This window comes from Thamnophis sirtalis, unplaced genomic scaffold (genome assembly GCF_051295495.1).
Source record: "Thamnophis sirtalis isolate CommonGarterSnake01/CBP01778 unplaced genomic scaffold, rThaSir2_p1.2 scaffold_2, whole genome shotgun sequence".
Lineage (NCBI taxonomy): Eukaryota > Metazoa > Chordata > Lepidosauria > Squamata > Natricidae > Thamnophis > Thamnophis sirtalis.
Genome location: NW_028261382.1, coordinates 38,569,979 through 38,584,464, shown reverse-complemented (window position 1 = coordinate 38,584,464; position 14,486 = coordinate 38,569,979). Strand labels below are relative to the sequence as shown.

Sequence of the window (14,486 nt, the reverse complement as noted above, 5' to 3'; positions counted from 1 at the left end):
AGTTGCTAAGGCAGCCGTGCTCATTGCGCCAGGGGGAAACACCCCCCCACCCACCCACCCACAGGCAAGCATTTCAGCCAGGAGGCGGCTGGAGGAAGCCTGTAGCAGGGAAGGGGCTCCTGAACTGGGGACTGACTGGGGGGGAAACGACCCTTAGAGAAGAGGGGGGGGCGAGGGGGGAGGGGAATGCGACCCGTCTGGAGCATCAATGCTGCCCGGGACAAAAATAAATTAATTTTGCCGTTCAGCCTCTTCTGTCGAAAGGGGCAGCCTTGAAGCTGGGGGGGAGGGGGAGGGAGGGGGAGGAGGAGAGGGTTTCTGGGGGTCTCGCAGAGCCTGGCTTTGTGTTCCTCCAGGGTCCAGAAGACGGAAGGGCTGTGTGACTTTTTTTTTCCTCCTCTGATCTTTTCCCTCCCTTATTTCTTCTCTCTCTTTTTCCCCTTCCTTCCTTCCTTCTTCTTTTTGCTCCTCTCTCCTTCCCTTCCTTCTCTCCCCTTCTCTTCGTACAGCATATTAACTTCTTCCCTCCTTATAGCTCCCTCTTCTTTCTTTCCCTCCCTCCTTTCTTCGTTCCCATCTCATTCTTCCTTCCTTCCTTCCCTCCCTCCCTTCTGCTGGGAGGGAGGAAAAATAACCTCCATCCGCCTCCCCCCCCCCCGTACTGGTAGCCCTCGACTTATGGCCACAATGGAGCCTCCCACATTTCTGTTGCTAAGCGAGACGGCGGACTTTTATTCCATTTCAACACCGTTCCTGCCGCACATTGTTAAGTGGATCGCTGCATTTGTCACACGGTTGTTAAGCGGGACCGGCTTCCCCACGGATTTAACTCGTCGGAAGGTCGCAAAAGGCTGCCATCGTCATAAATAGGAGTCAGCTGCCAAGGCTCTGAATTTTGGCCACGTGACTGTGAGGAACGCCAGCGCGATGGTCGTGAGGTGTGAAAAATGGTCAGAAGTCACGCGGAGGCTGCCGCCATGGTTGTTAAGGGTGAAAAATGGTCGTAAGTTGCTTTCTTTTAAGGCTGTAACTTCGACAGGTCACTAAATTAACTGTTGTAAGTCAAGGGCTGCCTCTACCAAGACCTGCCTCCGTTTTTTATTGTAAAATCCCCAAAAAGTATTTTTTCCTGTTAGGAAAGGCTTTCCTGAGGGGAAAAGATTAAGGAATTGCCCAGAATTACGATTGAAATTGGCGTTCTCCTCCGAGCGTTTACACATTTTTAATTTTTAAGCCAAGCCGTGGGCCGGTTCCAGAGCCAACAAGGCCATTTCTCTTCTCCTTTTGGACTACGGGTGCTTTTAATACCCCCGGGTGGAATTTCAGTCTAAGCCAATGTCACAAGATACCACCCCACCACCACCACCCCTGGCTGTAAACACCAACGATCTGGAAAAAAGCAATGAAAAACAAAGGAAGGAGAAAGAGAGAAGGGAGGTGAGGAAAAATTAAAAAAAGGAACCCTGGTTGAATTGCTGAAAGGAACCTTGGTGGATTTTTGTCAAGCAGCTCTCTGATTCTGTGGAATTTCCTGGATATTGTAAATTACAGGTAAAGGTTTCCCTCGCACAGATGTGCCAGTCGTTCCCGACTCTAGGGGGCAGTGGTGCTCATCTCCGTTTCAAAGGCCAAAGAGCCAGCACTGTCCGGAGACGTCTCCGTGGTCATGCGGCCATCATGACTCAACGCCGAAAGTGCAGGGAAGGCTGTTCCTTTCCCACCAAAGGTGGTTCCTATTTTCCTACTTGCATTTTTGACCTGCTTTCTAACTGCTAAGTTGGCAGAAGCTGGGGCGAGTCACGGGAGCTCCCTCCGTTACGTGGGGCTGGGGATTCGAACTGCCAAACGGCCAACCTTTCTGATCGACAAGCTCAGCGTTTTAGCCACTGAGCCACCACATCCCCTTAAAATTACAGGCAGTGCTTGACCTTCAACCATTCACCACGGCAATGAAAGAAAGTGACTTTGGATTGTTTTTCACACTTAATGACCGTTGTGGCTTCCCCGCGGTCACGTGATGAAAATCCAGATGCTTGGGCAACCAACTCGTATTTATGACAGCCGCAGTGTCCCCGGTGTGTGTGTTTGTGTCGCGTGAAGGTGTGACCAGCAACGGAGGAAAATGGATTCACTTCACAGCCGCACAACCACCTCAACAATCTGCAGCCATCTGCTTCACGGTGACGGCATGTTAAAAGGCCACTAAAAACAGGGCAAAACTCGCCGGAGAACTTTAGCCACGGAAATTCCGGGCTCCGTGACAGTCATAAGCCGAGGAACTAGCTGTAATTCTGCCCACTGATTCCCCCCCACCCCCCCCCCCCCAAATTAGGCAGCGTGTCCCACCTGCAGCCCTCTTTCCTTTTGGGTCTCTGGCCTGCCACGCTTTCCATTATTCTACTAGGCATTTTCTATGGTGGGGAAATGGGAGAGGGGGGGATTGTACGGAGTGAGACGCTATGTAGCCATAACAACATCCTTTCCAGAAAGCCAAGGTCATTATCCTTTCTCTTTGCACCTCTGCACCTGACCGGAACTGGATGGGTGGAAGCTGCCAGCGTGGCAGTGGGAGATTGGACCATGGGATGGACTCCTGGGTGTGAGGGAAAGATCTTGAACTTTCAACTGGGGGAGGGGGGTGGGGGGTGGGACCAAGAAGCCGTCAGATTCGGGTTTCCCCCAGATGTGCCAACGTGGCTCTCAATCAATTGGAACTTGGAGGGATCCTTTGCCTTGGGCTCTGATTTACTTTTGGATGCCATCAGGAGCCTTGACGCAGCTGTGATTTGGGAGGGTGGTGCTAACCTAGGAGTAATAGATCGTCCGTAATAGATCGTGATCTAAATCCTTTGATTTAAGGTGGGGCCTTGTGGGAATTTAGTACCTGTTTTGGTGGGGCTGGAGAATCCAAAGCCTTGGGATGCCACACTCCCTCCACCGGAGCTAAAGGTGCCCATCGGCTTCTGTTCCTCAAAGGAAGCGGTGCCAAAGCCAAAACTTTTGGCCCCGCTGTTTCCAAAAAGAGTCGATGTGTCTGCGATGGGGAAGGGAGTGAAAAATTTAAAAAATGGCTCTTCCTTCCCCTGCCAGGATAAAAACCACAAGGCGGTCCTCGACTTACGACAGTTCATTTAGTGACTGTTCGAAGTTACGATGGCGGGGGAGAGGGAAGGGATCGCCACCGTCTTTTGCACACGATTTAGGTAAAGGTTCCCCTCGCACATATGTGCTATTCATCGTTCCCGACTCTAGGGGGCAGCAGTGCTCTTCTCCGTTTCAAAGCCCAAGAGCCAGCGCTGTCCGAAGGCGTCTCCGTGGTCATGTGGCCGGCATGACTCAATGCCGAAGGCGCACGGAAGGCTGTTCCCTTCCCACCAAAGGTGGTCCCTGTTTTCCTACTTGCATTTTTTTACCTGCTTTCCAACTGCCAGGTTGGCAGAAGGCTGGGAGCTCACTCCGTTAAGCAGTGCTAGGGATTCGAACCGCTGACCTGCCAACCTTTCTGATCCACAAGCTCGGCGTGTTAGCCACTGAGCCACCACATCCCTACACACAATTTAGGTTTAGATTAAAAGGTCTTTTATGTTGGCTGGTTGTGCGTCGCTGGTCAGCTGCAGAAATCTGCTCCGTGAAAGTGGCCCTTGACTTACCACAACAGAGGCCCAAATTTGTGCCGCTGTGCGAGACAGGCGCTAAGTGAGCTCTGCCCTGCTCTACGAACTCTCTCGCCGCAAATTGCTAAGTGGATCACTGCCGTTGTTAGCTCAGTAATGTGGTTGTTAAGTGAATCGGGCTTCCCCCGTTGACATGGCTTGTCAGATCGTCGCAAAAGGGGATCACATGACCTCAGGGATACTGCAACCGTCGCAAGTATGAGTTGGTGGCCAGGCGCCTGAATTTTCACCACGTGACCCTGGGCAGGCTGCAACAGTGGTGAAAAACGGCCGTACGTCACCGTTACCAGTGCTGTTGCAACCTTGAAACAGTCACTAAATGGATGGTCGTAAGTCCAGGACTACCCGTGCAATTGCGTTGGATACATGATGCATAATGACAATAAACGCTATGCGAGCCTGCCCTGGAGATCTGCAGCCTGCAAAGAGGCCGCTGTCCAACTGGACGGCCGTAGTGGCTGAGCCCCCAGTTCTACTTACTTGGATTGGCCGATGAGCCAAAACCGCCGGTGGGGCAGCCGAAAGGGTTCTTGTTGGCCGCCTCGTGACTCGGTTTCCCGCCCAGGCCGCTGAAAAAGCCCCCCGTTCTCCCACCGCCACCGGCTCCAAAGAGACCCCCGCCGGAAGAGGACGGCTGTGAAAGACCAAAGGAAGGATGTTAAGCCTGTCCGATTCAAACAAAGCCTTAGAATAGAATAAACAGAAGAGACCTTCGGAGGTCCTCTAGTCCAACCCCCCCTTCCCCCCCCACCCACCCCCGTTCAGGCAGGATGCCCGACCCCACCACTTCAGACAAACGGCTGTCCAACATCTTCCTATAAGCTCCCAGGGTTGTAGCCTTGCTAGGTATTCTGGCACAGAATAGTCGCAACAGGACAATAGAATTGGAAGGGACCTCGGAGGTCTTCTAGTCCAACCTCTGCTCAGGCAGGAGACCCTCCTACACCATGCCGGACAAAGGCGTGTCCCGACTTTTGTAATCTCAGAAGTAGGAAGGGCAGAGGCTATTCAGACATTCGATCAAAATGAAACGGGAGACAGATTGATTGGCGTGTGTTCAAAATCCGACAGCAGCAACAGAGAAACGGCATTCACGGAGCCTTGGGGGCCCCTGGGAGGAAATATTGATCGCCCCCCCAAAAGGGGTTATAAAACTTGGTCGAGTGTCTCCAGAACTGGGATTTTAATTGGTGGATTCCAAATTGTTCAGATTGGCGGCATTAGCCAGACTATATGGATTTTAACTCTTTTTTTAAAAAAAAATGTTGAAGGTGGGCATCACGCTGCCCATCTGACCTGGGCCACAGGCGTTGTGGGAGGTCCGCGTTTGCTCAGAAAAGCAACCCCCACGTGTTTTCCATCTGCCACCCACCAAAGGTGGTTCCTATTCTTTCTACCTGCATTTTTTACGTGCTTTCCAACTGCTAGGCTGGCAGAAGGTGGGACAAGGAATGGGAGCTCACGGCGTGGCGCTAGGGATTCGAACCACCGGCCTTTCTGATCGGCAAGCTCAGCCTCTCAGCCACCACGTCTGTACAAAGCGGTACTATAACACTTTGTGTGATCTTGGCTGTATCCTTCTATTAACGCAGCCTGTTGGCTTCTTTGGCTGCCGCCGCAGCCGACCGGCTCATGTTTAGATGGTTTGTTGATTACCATTATAAACAAAACTCCGTAGTAATTTTCCTTCCGATCAGACCCAGCGCGTATTTTTGCCCCTAGGAAGGAAGACGGGCGGCTTGGAAGAATTACCTGGCCGAAGAGGCTCCCACTGGTGTTGGTGGCTTGGCCGAACACGGTGCTTGGGCTGCTGGAACCAAACGCTGAAAGAAACAGAGAAAGTAAACAAGGCGGGAGGAAGTTGAACACCTTGTGAAAACCAAATGCTGGCATTTTGACCCACACAAGTAATCCCTGACTTACAACAATTCATTTAGTGACCATTCAAGAGGCAAACGGTGAAGGCTGCACGGACACTGCAAGGGTTGCTCGATGTGAGGACTGGCTGTAAATTATTATTTTCCCCAGCACCATCGTACTCAAATGTGCGATACGGGGCCCACCAATACATAAACCCACCTTCTGGTTAATTGTTGAATGCCTGATGTGACATGAGGTCTGAGTTGAGCATAAAAGGGAAGGGGGAAAAGAAAGAATGGTGGAAGGGAAGGGAGGAAGAGAAGAGAAGGGGAAAAGGAAGGAAAGGTGGAAGGGGAAAAGGAAGGAGAGGAGGAAGGGGAAGGAGATAGGGAGGTAGGGAAGGAAAAGGTGGAAGAGGAAGAGAAGGGAGGGTGGAAGGCAGTGGTGGGTTTCAAAAAAGTTTGGAACCTCTCCTGTAGGTGTGGCCTGCTTTCCGGGTCCACTGGTGGAACCTCTTCTAACCGGTTCGGTAGATTTGACGAACCGGTTCGGTAGATATGACGAACCGGTTCTACCGAATAGGTGCGAACTGGTAGGAACCCACCTCTGCTGTAAGGGAAGGAGGAAGAGAAGAGAAGGAAGAAGGGAAGGTGGAAGGAGGAACAGAAGGGGAAAAAGAAGGTGGAAGGGAAGGAAAGGGGGAACAGAAGAGTAGTGGAAGAGGAAGGGAAGGAGGAAGAGAAGAGAAGAAGGGAAGGTGGAAGGAGGAACAGAAGGGGAAAAAGAAGGGAAGGTGGAAGGGAAGGAAAGGGGAACAGAAGAGTAGTGGAAGAGGAAGGGAAGGAGGAAGAGAAGAGAAGGAAGAAGGGAAGGTGGAAGGAGGAACAGAAGGGGAAAAGGAAGGGAAAGTGGAAGGGAAGGAAAGGGGGAACAGAAGAGTAGTGGAAGAGGAAGGGAAGGAGGAAGAGAAGAGAAGGAAGAAGGGAAGGTGGAAGGAGGAACAGAAGGGGAAAAGGAAGGGAAGGTGGAAGGGAAGGAAAGGGGGAACAGAAGAGTAGTGGAAGAGGAAGGGAAAGAGGAAGAGAAGAGAAGGAAGAAGGGAAGGTGGAAGGAGGAACAGAAGGGGAAAAAGAAGGTGGAAGGGAAGGAAAGGGGGAACAGAAGAGTAGTGGAAGAGGAAGGGAAGGAGGAAGAGAAGAGAAGAAGGGAAGGTGGAAGGAGGAACAGAAGGGGAAAGGGAAGGTGGAAGGGAAGGAAAGGGGGAACAGAAGAGTAGTGGAAGAGGAAGGGAAGGAGGAACGGGAAGGAAAAGGGAAGAATGAAGGGAAGGGAAAGAGAAGGAGAAAAAAAGGGGAAGGAGAGGTAGGGAGGTAAGGAAGGAAAAGGGAAGGAGGAATGAAAGGAAGAAAGAGAAGAGACAACTTGATTTCTTCCTGATTTTCAATGGCCACCTGATTCGCTTAACTGCACTGATTCGCTTTTACAGCCATGGCACTCACATGCACGGACACACGGACACACACATGCACACCACACACACACGCACACACACAAAGATGGCAGAATCAGGCTCCGGGCGGCCTTCCCCTCTTAAGCAAAGCCGCCACCTGGACCAGCCAATTCCAAATGCAGGGAGTCGCCCGCAGCCTTTGCTTCCACAAGGAAAGCCGCCTCCGCTGGGATTCCAGGCAGGAAACGGGTCGGCCGAGGTCAGGATCAGAAAACCTAAATCTGTAAAATCCGTCCTCCGTGGCTTTTAATCTCCTCTCCGCTTTGGGGAGAAGCGCATTCATTCCGGCTGCCACCCAGGGACGCTAGAATCTCTCCGGGGTGACCGTGAAATTTTTTTTAGCCGTCCTACAGGCTGTCCTCGACTTACGACAGTTGATTTAGTGACTGTTCAAAGTTACAAGGGCAGGGCAGGGAAAAAAGAGGGGTGGTGGTTGTGATGACCATTTCTCACACGACCGTCAAGGTCGCCAATGTCGCCTCAACAAATTTGGACAACCGATTTGTGACAGTTGCGGGACACGGGGGGTGGGGGTGGGGGGGTGGGGGCTGTCACGCTCTGGGGACCTTACCGGAAGCTTGACAAAAGCTGAAGCCGGCGGAGGACGTCGGGGTGGTGGTCGTCATGGAAGCCGGACTGGCAAAGATGGCACCGCTCTGCCCGAAGCTGGAACTCTGCCCGAAGACGGGAGCGCTGCTTGGGACGAAGAGCCCGCTGGCGGTCGAGGGCTGCCCGAAGGAGAAGGAGCTGGCCGTGCTGGTGCTGGACGCTGCCCCGAAGACGCTGCCGCTGCTGGAGGCTGCGGGGGCAGAAGAAGCCGCTTGCCCGAACGCCGGGGAGGCTCCAAAGCCGGCCTGGTTGAACGTGAAGCCGCTGGACGGGTTGGCCGACTGGCCGAAAACAGGGGCCTGGCCGAAGCCCGACTGGCCGAAGCCCGAGGTGGCCACAGTCCCGAAAACTGAGGGGTTGAACCCAGTGGCCGAGGACGACGGAGAGGTGGCTGCGGGAGGTTGGCCGAAGGGCGTAGGGGCCGGGGGGGCTGCTGCGGAGACCTGACCAAAGACGGGGGGAGCAGCAGGGTGGGTCAAGGCCGCGGTGGTGGGCTGGCTGAAAGCCGAGCCGGTGGAAGGCGAGGAAGACGACGCAGGCAGTCCGGGGGGTTGTGCGAAGCCAGACGAGGTCGGGACTGCCTCGGTAAGGGCAGAGGTGGCGTTGGCTGTGGCTGGCGCAGACGCCGCGGTGGCCGGTGGGGAGGCCGTGGCTTCCGGGAGCGGTGAACCGATGGCCGGTGGAGTCGGGGAGGCCGCGGTCTGCCCTTCCGCAGGACCCTGAGGAGGAAGGAGCCCCTCAGGCCCCCTGGGCTCGCCAGGTGCCGACGCCGGAGTCAGCTCTTGGCTGGGCGCTGCTTCCGGAGGAGCCGTCGGCTGCCCTCCTCCTTCTGCCTCTGCAGGGGGGCCGGCTAAGTGGGGCACTTCTGCCGGACGCTGCTCAGGGACCAGGATGGACGCCTGGGGCTCAACCTGTGCCGTGGCCAGCATGGCCCCTTCGGGCGACGGCGGCTTCTCAGCGGGGGCCGTTCTGGCCTCTTCTTCTCCTTTACTCGCAAGGGCAGCCGGCGTGGCCGCAGCGGTCAAGAGGCTGCCGAACGAGAGGCTCGGGGCGGACGGCGGAAGGACGGAGGCAGAAGAGGCTTGAGGGGCGCTAGTCGGAGGGCCCCCGAAGGCAAAGGGACTCTTGGCGGCAACGCCCGCTGGCGCTGCGAGGCCGAAGATGCCGGGAGGACCAGGATTGACCAAATGGACATTGCCGAAGATTCCACCGGTCGCTGGACCGGCCGTTGTCGTGGCCAAGGTGGTGGGGATGGCCTCTGCGGGCTTGGTCGCCGACGGAGTGTTTCCGGCCGAGAATCCAGGCGGCTGTGGCGCGGTGACTGTGTCGACGGAGGGACCCTTAGCCGGAGCGGCCTTGGCGTTCTCGTCGGCTTGGCCGACCCTCAGACCGGAGAAGCTGCCCAATGTCTCTCCGGCTGCCGAGGCCTGGATCGCCGGGTCACCTGCTTTGAGGGGAAGGGTCTCCAGCTTGGGGGCGTTTGCGAAGGGAAGGGAAGCCTCAGCCACTTGTCCATTGCTGCTAAGGCCAGTGGGGTCTCCGGGGCTGGCTCTCCCGAAGGCAGAAAGACTGGGGGTCTTGGCACCCCCAAAAGTGAAGGGGGACTCCGGGACGGAGGCAAATTTCGTTCCTACTCCGAGGGAAAAGGCTTCGGGATGGTTCGGCTCCTTTGCTGGCGTGGCTGGGGCTGTCAAAAGAAGAACGAAATGACTGAGTTGGAAGGGACCTTGGAGGTCTTCTACTCTGACCCCCCCTATGCTCAAGCAAAAGACCTTACACCCCAAAACCTACCTTCCAAAACAGAAGAGGCCGGAGCTGCAGCAGAAGCAGTCACCGCAGCGAAGTTAAACCCAGCCCTAAGTTTGAAAATAAAACAAACCAACATCGCATTTGTAAGAATTGCCTTATAAACGGCAGCAAAGTTTACCGGTTGCTTCTTCTATGCAGTCATGTATGTTTTTTCCCTACGTTGTCTGATTTTGGGGCTACCCCTTTGTTCTCTCTCCTGCGGACAACCGAGGATTCAGTCAAATTCTGGGGATTCAAATCATTATCAGTGTTCTGACTGAGGCTTCCCGAGAGCCAGGGAATTTCTCTTCCCGAGAACTCCAGGTCCCAACAAAAAAAACCCTTTTCTTTATTGACTGTGAATCCTGCTCCTTCACCTCCAGCAAAGTCTTTCAAGGGAGGATTTACGGTCACAGACCTTCTCTGGCTTGGAGAGCTGCCAGGCCGAGATCTGCAGAACTTGGCAAGGAGTCTCGGAGACTCACAAACCAATTAAGGGAACTCCTGCAAACTCCACTTCCCTTTTGCTCCTTTTTTATTTCCTCTGGGAGGGGCCATTCACCATCCACCTGTGGCCTTACTCCCAAGTCCACCCCTGTTCTTTAGCTCTTCCCTTCGTCTGGCCACTCTGTGCATGCGCACACTGGGAACAGGCTCCAGCTGTTCCTCTGCCTCACTGATGTCTGACTCCGAAGGCAGCTGATAACTGGCATATGGCCCTGCCCCCCCCCCTCTGCCTCCGACCCAGAGCCCTCCCCAGAGCCCTCCCCAGACTCCAGGACTGGCCCAGGTTCCTCCTCACTCTGCGACTCTGTTGCCAGCTCCGCCGGCCACTGGCAGGCGACAACAAGGTCATGCCTTAACTCTTACCTTGCTCACAATGTCACTAAAAGAGCAGCTGGGCTCTTCTCTTTGGGGGCCAAATCTCCTGGCAAAAGCTGAAATCTACCTCTCCTAGATCACTCCTTGGTGCTACATCCGCTATAATGCCCCCCCCCTTAAAGGGTTTGGAAGGGGAGGAGGGGGATGGGATGGGGGACCGTACTGACCCCGATGGGGCAAAGGTGAAGTCTTTGTTGAACTGGGAAGCAGCAGCTGAGATGGAGGTCGCTGCCAGCGTGGTGACAGGTGAGACAGTCTTTGTGGCGCCTGCATCGTGGAAAAGAATCACGAAAGTTAGCAGATCATCAAAGCTTAAAAAATAAAATCCTGCCCTCGTCCTGACATTCGCAGAAGACACGGAGCTACCATATTTCTCTTTAGCATCCCACCTCCTTCCTTCCAAGGAACAAACTTTGATAGCTTTGCAAGGTGGGATTTCCCCCTTATTAAGAGGCAACAATGTTCTGACGGAGGCTTCCCAAGAGCCCGAAGGAGACTCCCGGTCCCGGCAAAAACCCCTTTTATTAATTGACTGTGAATTCTGCTCATTCACCTCCAGCAAAGGCTTTCAAGGGAGGATTTACAGTCACAGACCTTCTCTGGCTTGGAGAGCTGCCAGGCCGAGCTCTGCAGAACTTGGCAAGGAGCCTCAGAGAGTCACGAACTAATGAAGCGAACTAATTTTGTCTCCTGCAAACTCCACTCCCCCTTCGCTCCTCTTTTATTCCCTCTGGGAGGGGGCCATTCATCGTCCCCCTGTGGCCTTCCTCCCAAGTCCACCCCTGTTCTTTAGTTTCTCCCTTTGTCTGGCCACTCTGCACATGCGCACTCTGGGAACAGGCTCCAGCTGTTCCTCTGCCTCACTGATGTCTGACTCTGAAGGCAGCAGGTAACTGTCAGAAGGCCTCAGCCCCCTCTCTGCCTCATCAGAGCCTTCCCCAGGCTCCAGGACTGGCCCATCTTCCTCCCCAACCTCCTCACTCTCCGGATCTGCCGCCAGCTCTCCTGGAGGGCCACATCATCTTATTCTTGGGAACAGGGAGCTGAAAAGCAGCAACATTTCAGTTCTCCAAACTCATCAACATTGTGTGATCCCATTTTTCTTCCTCTTCGACCTTCCTGCGTCAATGAGCTCATCGGGCCCCAAGCTTCGGCACTCTTGGTGTGGCTGTCTCTGGCGCACCTGCAATTTTTGCTGAGTGTGCCACAATGCTCAGGGAGGAGGGCTTCTGACACCCTCGGCCTGTTCTGAGCTGCGACAAAAGCTAACTCCACTAAGTCGCTTCACTGGAAGAGCTCGTCTCCGGAAGCCACGTGGGAGCTCCATCACTTGAGGTTTTTAAGATGAGGTTGGATGGCAATTTGTCTGGAATGGCATAGAGCCATGATGGGGAACCCGTGGCACGCAGAGCCCTCTCGCCAGCTGTTCTTGTCCCCGTCCGGCTGGTCTTTGCGGGTGCCAGGAAATAGCCAGAATCCAGCCCGAAAATGACCCAAAAACAAGGCATGCGTGCGCCAGCCAGCTGCTCTTCGGGTTTCCAGCGCTCCGGGGTGCATGAAGACCAGCTGGCCGGTGTGCATGTGTGTGCCAAAACCTGAAGACCAGATGGCCAGCAGACACATGTGAACCGCCAGCTGGTCTCCGGGTTTGTGGTGCCCCATCGCATGCACTTGCAGAGACATCCATGCGCCTCCCAGTTTGGGCACTCAGTGTGGAATAGGTTCACCGTCACTGGTATAGAGGCACCTGCCTGAGCAGAGGGTTGGACTAGAAGACCTCCAGGATCCCTTCCAACTCTTCCCCCCCCCCCCAATTAAACATAAAAAAATTCAATGTCTGCATAAATAGTGTGTTGTTTGGGTACGGTTAATTTTGAGAAATAATAACAACCCACAATAACATTACTAATTATTACATCATCATCATCATCATCATCATCATCATCATCATCATCATCATCATCATCACAGTATTTGCTTATCCATTTTCGTGAACCTTCCTTATACAATTCATCATTCTCTGATGCTTTTCAATGTCTAACTTCTGTTTCTGCTAGTTAGCCACGGATGGTCCCTTCCAACGCTTGTTATTCTGCTACCTTGGAAACGAGGTTTATTTATCTATTTTTATGGGCAACCTGCCTATCCTGCCTCTCTTCAGCTGTAAGCAGGCAGATCTTCTTCTACAGAGTTCAAACACTCTACCAAAAAAATGAGTTTTAAGGGGCCTTTGCGCTTCCAAATGGCTGCAGAAATGCCGTCACGCTCTCAGAAATTCAGCTCCCGGTTTCGGCATTTGTAAGACGGGATTATGCTTAATCTCCCCAAATGGTGTGTAATTGAAAACGTGGGATAATGTCCCACATCTGGCTAGCCCACCCCCTCCCCCCCTTTAGCCTTCTGGAAAACTAGGAAGGTTTGTCCTTTACCCAGGCATTGGGGTCAAATGAGGAGAGACCCTGCTGCGGAGGACTGTCGGGGTATTCTTAGGTGGACGATGGAGGTGCTGCATTTTTAATTTCGGTTTTTGCAATTTTATTGCGGTTATGCTGAAACCTTCTGTTGCTTCTCCATTTAGTATAATTTTTGCCATCTGGATAGAATATATTGCTTTGATCATTCCAATAAATGTCTTTCTGAAGTCCATTACCGCTAACTGATTTATAAGAAAATACCAATTCAGGTTATCAAACGCCTTTTGTGCATCAATAAATATCAATGCTTCTTGTTTTTCGGAATGTATCTCATAATATTCTAATATGTCCATTATCGTCCGTATATTGTTTTCTAATGTGTCTATTGGGAGAAATACATTTTGGTCTGGGTGTATGATTTCCTTTATTATATCTTTAAGTCTTTCTGCCATTATTGTCATAAATATTTTATAATCGACATTTAGCAGCGAGATTGGCCTATAATTTTGGATCTTTGGTTCTTCAGTCTTGTCTTTGGAGATTACTGTTATTAGTGCCTCCCGGCTGGACCTTTGAAATACATGGACAGAAGTGGTCCTTGACTTACAACAACTATTTGTTCTGTGGCACCATTTGTTACAACGGCGCTAGGGGGGGGGGAAAGACTTGAGATCGTCATTTGACACTTAATGAGGGTTGGAGCGTCCCCGTGGTCACGGCTGCAGGGTCCTCTTTTGTGACCTCCTGACAAGCCGGGCCAATGAAGGAAGCCAGATTCGCTTAACAACGCTTGAAAATCTGGACTTTAATGGATGAGATTTTTGTTCTTTTTTTTTTTTAATTTGGGGAGGGGGGGGGTGTGAGTGGTCCCCTCCTCTCCGGATGTTGCCCACTTCAGCAAGGCCAAAGAAGCCGCCCAGTTGGCTTCTCCTCCTGCTAAGGCTAAGTGTAAACTGACCTGGATTCTTTTTCCCAACCGAGGCCTGGGTGATGGACGCCATGGTCACCGCGGCCGAGCTGGGCGGAGGCTGCATCTTCAGGGTGCTTGACGGGCCCCCCTAAAGTGTGAAGCCAAAAGGTCTTGGTTAGGAAACAGGGGCACAAAGTATCCAGAAAGCAGTTTCCACTCTTTCCATTCCCTTTCCTTTCCTCCCCATCCTCTCTTTCCTTCTCATCCTTCCCTTCCCCTTTCATCTGCCCCTTCCTTTCCTTCTTTCCATCCTATTTCTTTCCCTTCCCCTCCTTTCCTTCTTTCACCTGTTCTTCCCTTCCCCTTTCATCTGCCCTTCCCTTCCCATCCTATTTCTTTCTGACTCATGCTCACACGGTTGACTCGTCCTTCCGTTGTGTTAGGTATAATGAGGACCCGGATGGTTGGGGGGGGGGGAAGGGGCAATAGGCTGACTCTGTAAACTGCTTAGAGGGGTCTATAAAGCACCGTGAAGCGGCATATAAATCTAAGCGCTGTTGCTATCAGCTTCAGCTTCAACCGCAGCCTCCTCCGGCTTCCCCTTCCTTTCGAACCGGCCGCTCGTCCTTGAAGGGAAGGGCTGACCTTTCCAGAGACCCAGCCGTACCTGGTTAACTTGATTTGTTGCCACGGGAGGTAAAGCTTGATGAACGCCTTGAGGAACTGATGACCTGGAAGAGGAAGTGAGAAGATGATGATAGAACCTAACCAAACAATTCAGAACCCAAAATAAACCAATCTTCTCTTCCATAAACAGGCCAGAAACCGACCAGTTTCTG

At 53.0% G+C, this 14,486-nt stretch overlaps 1 protein-coding gene across 1 annotated transcript in view; it reads right to left on the bottom strand.

Annotated features, from left to right (window-relative positions):
- NUP214 (nucleoporin 214) overlaps positions 1–14,486 on the bottom strand; it is a 42,520-nt gene that overhangs the window by 4,719 nt on the left and 23,315 nt on the right. Inside the window, 8 exon segments of the mRNA XM_087704968.1 lie at positions 2,885–3,034; positions 4,155–4,308; positions 5,427–5,497; positions 7,616–9,340; positions 9,445–9,509; positions 10,491–10,590; positions 13,696–13,795; positions 14,315–14,378. Coding sequence (XP_087561094.1) covers positions 2,885–3,034; positions 4,155–4,308; positions 5,427–5,497; positions 7,616–9,340; positions 9,445–9,509; positions 10,491–10,590; positions 13,696–13,795; positions 14,315–14,378 — 2,429 coding nt within the window.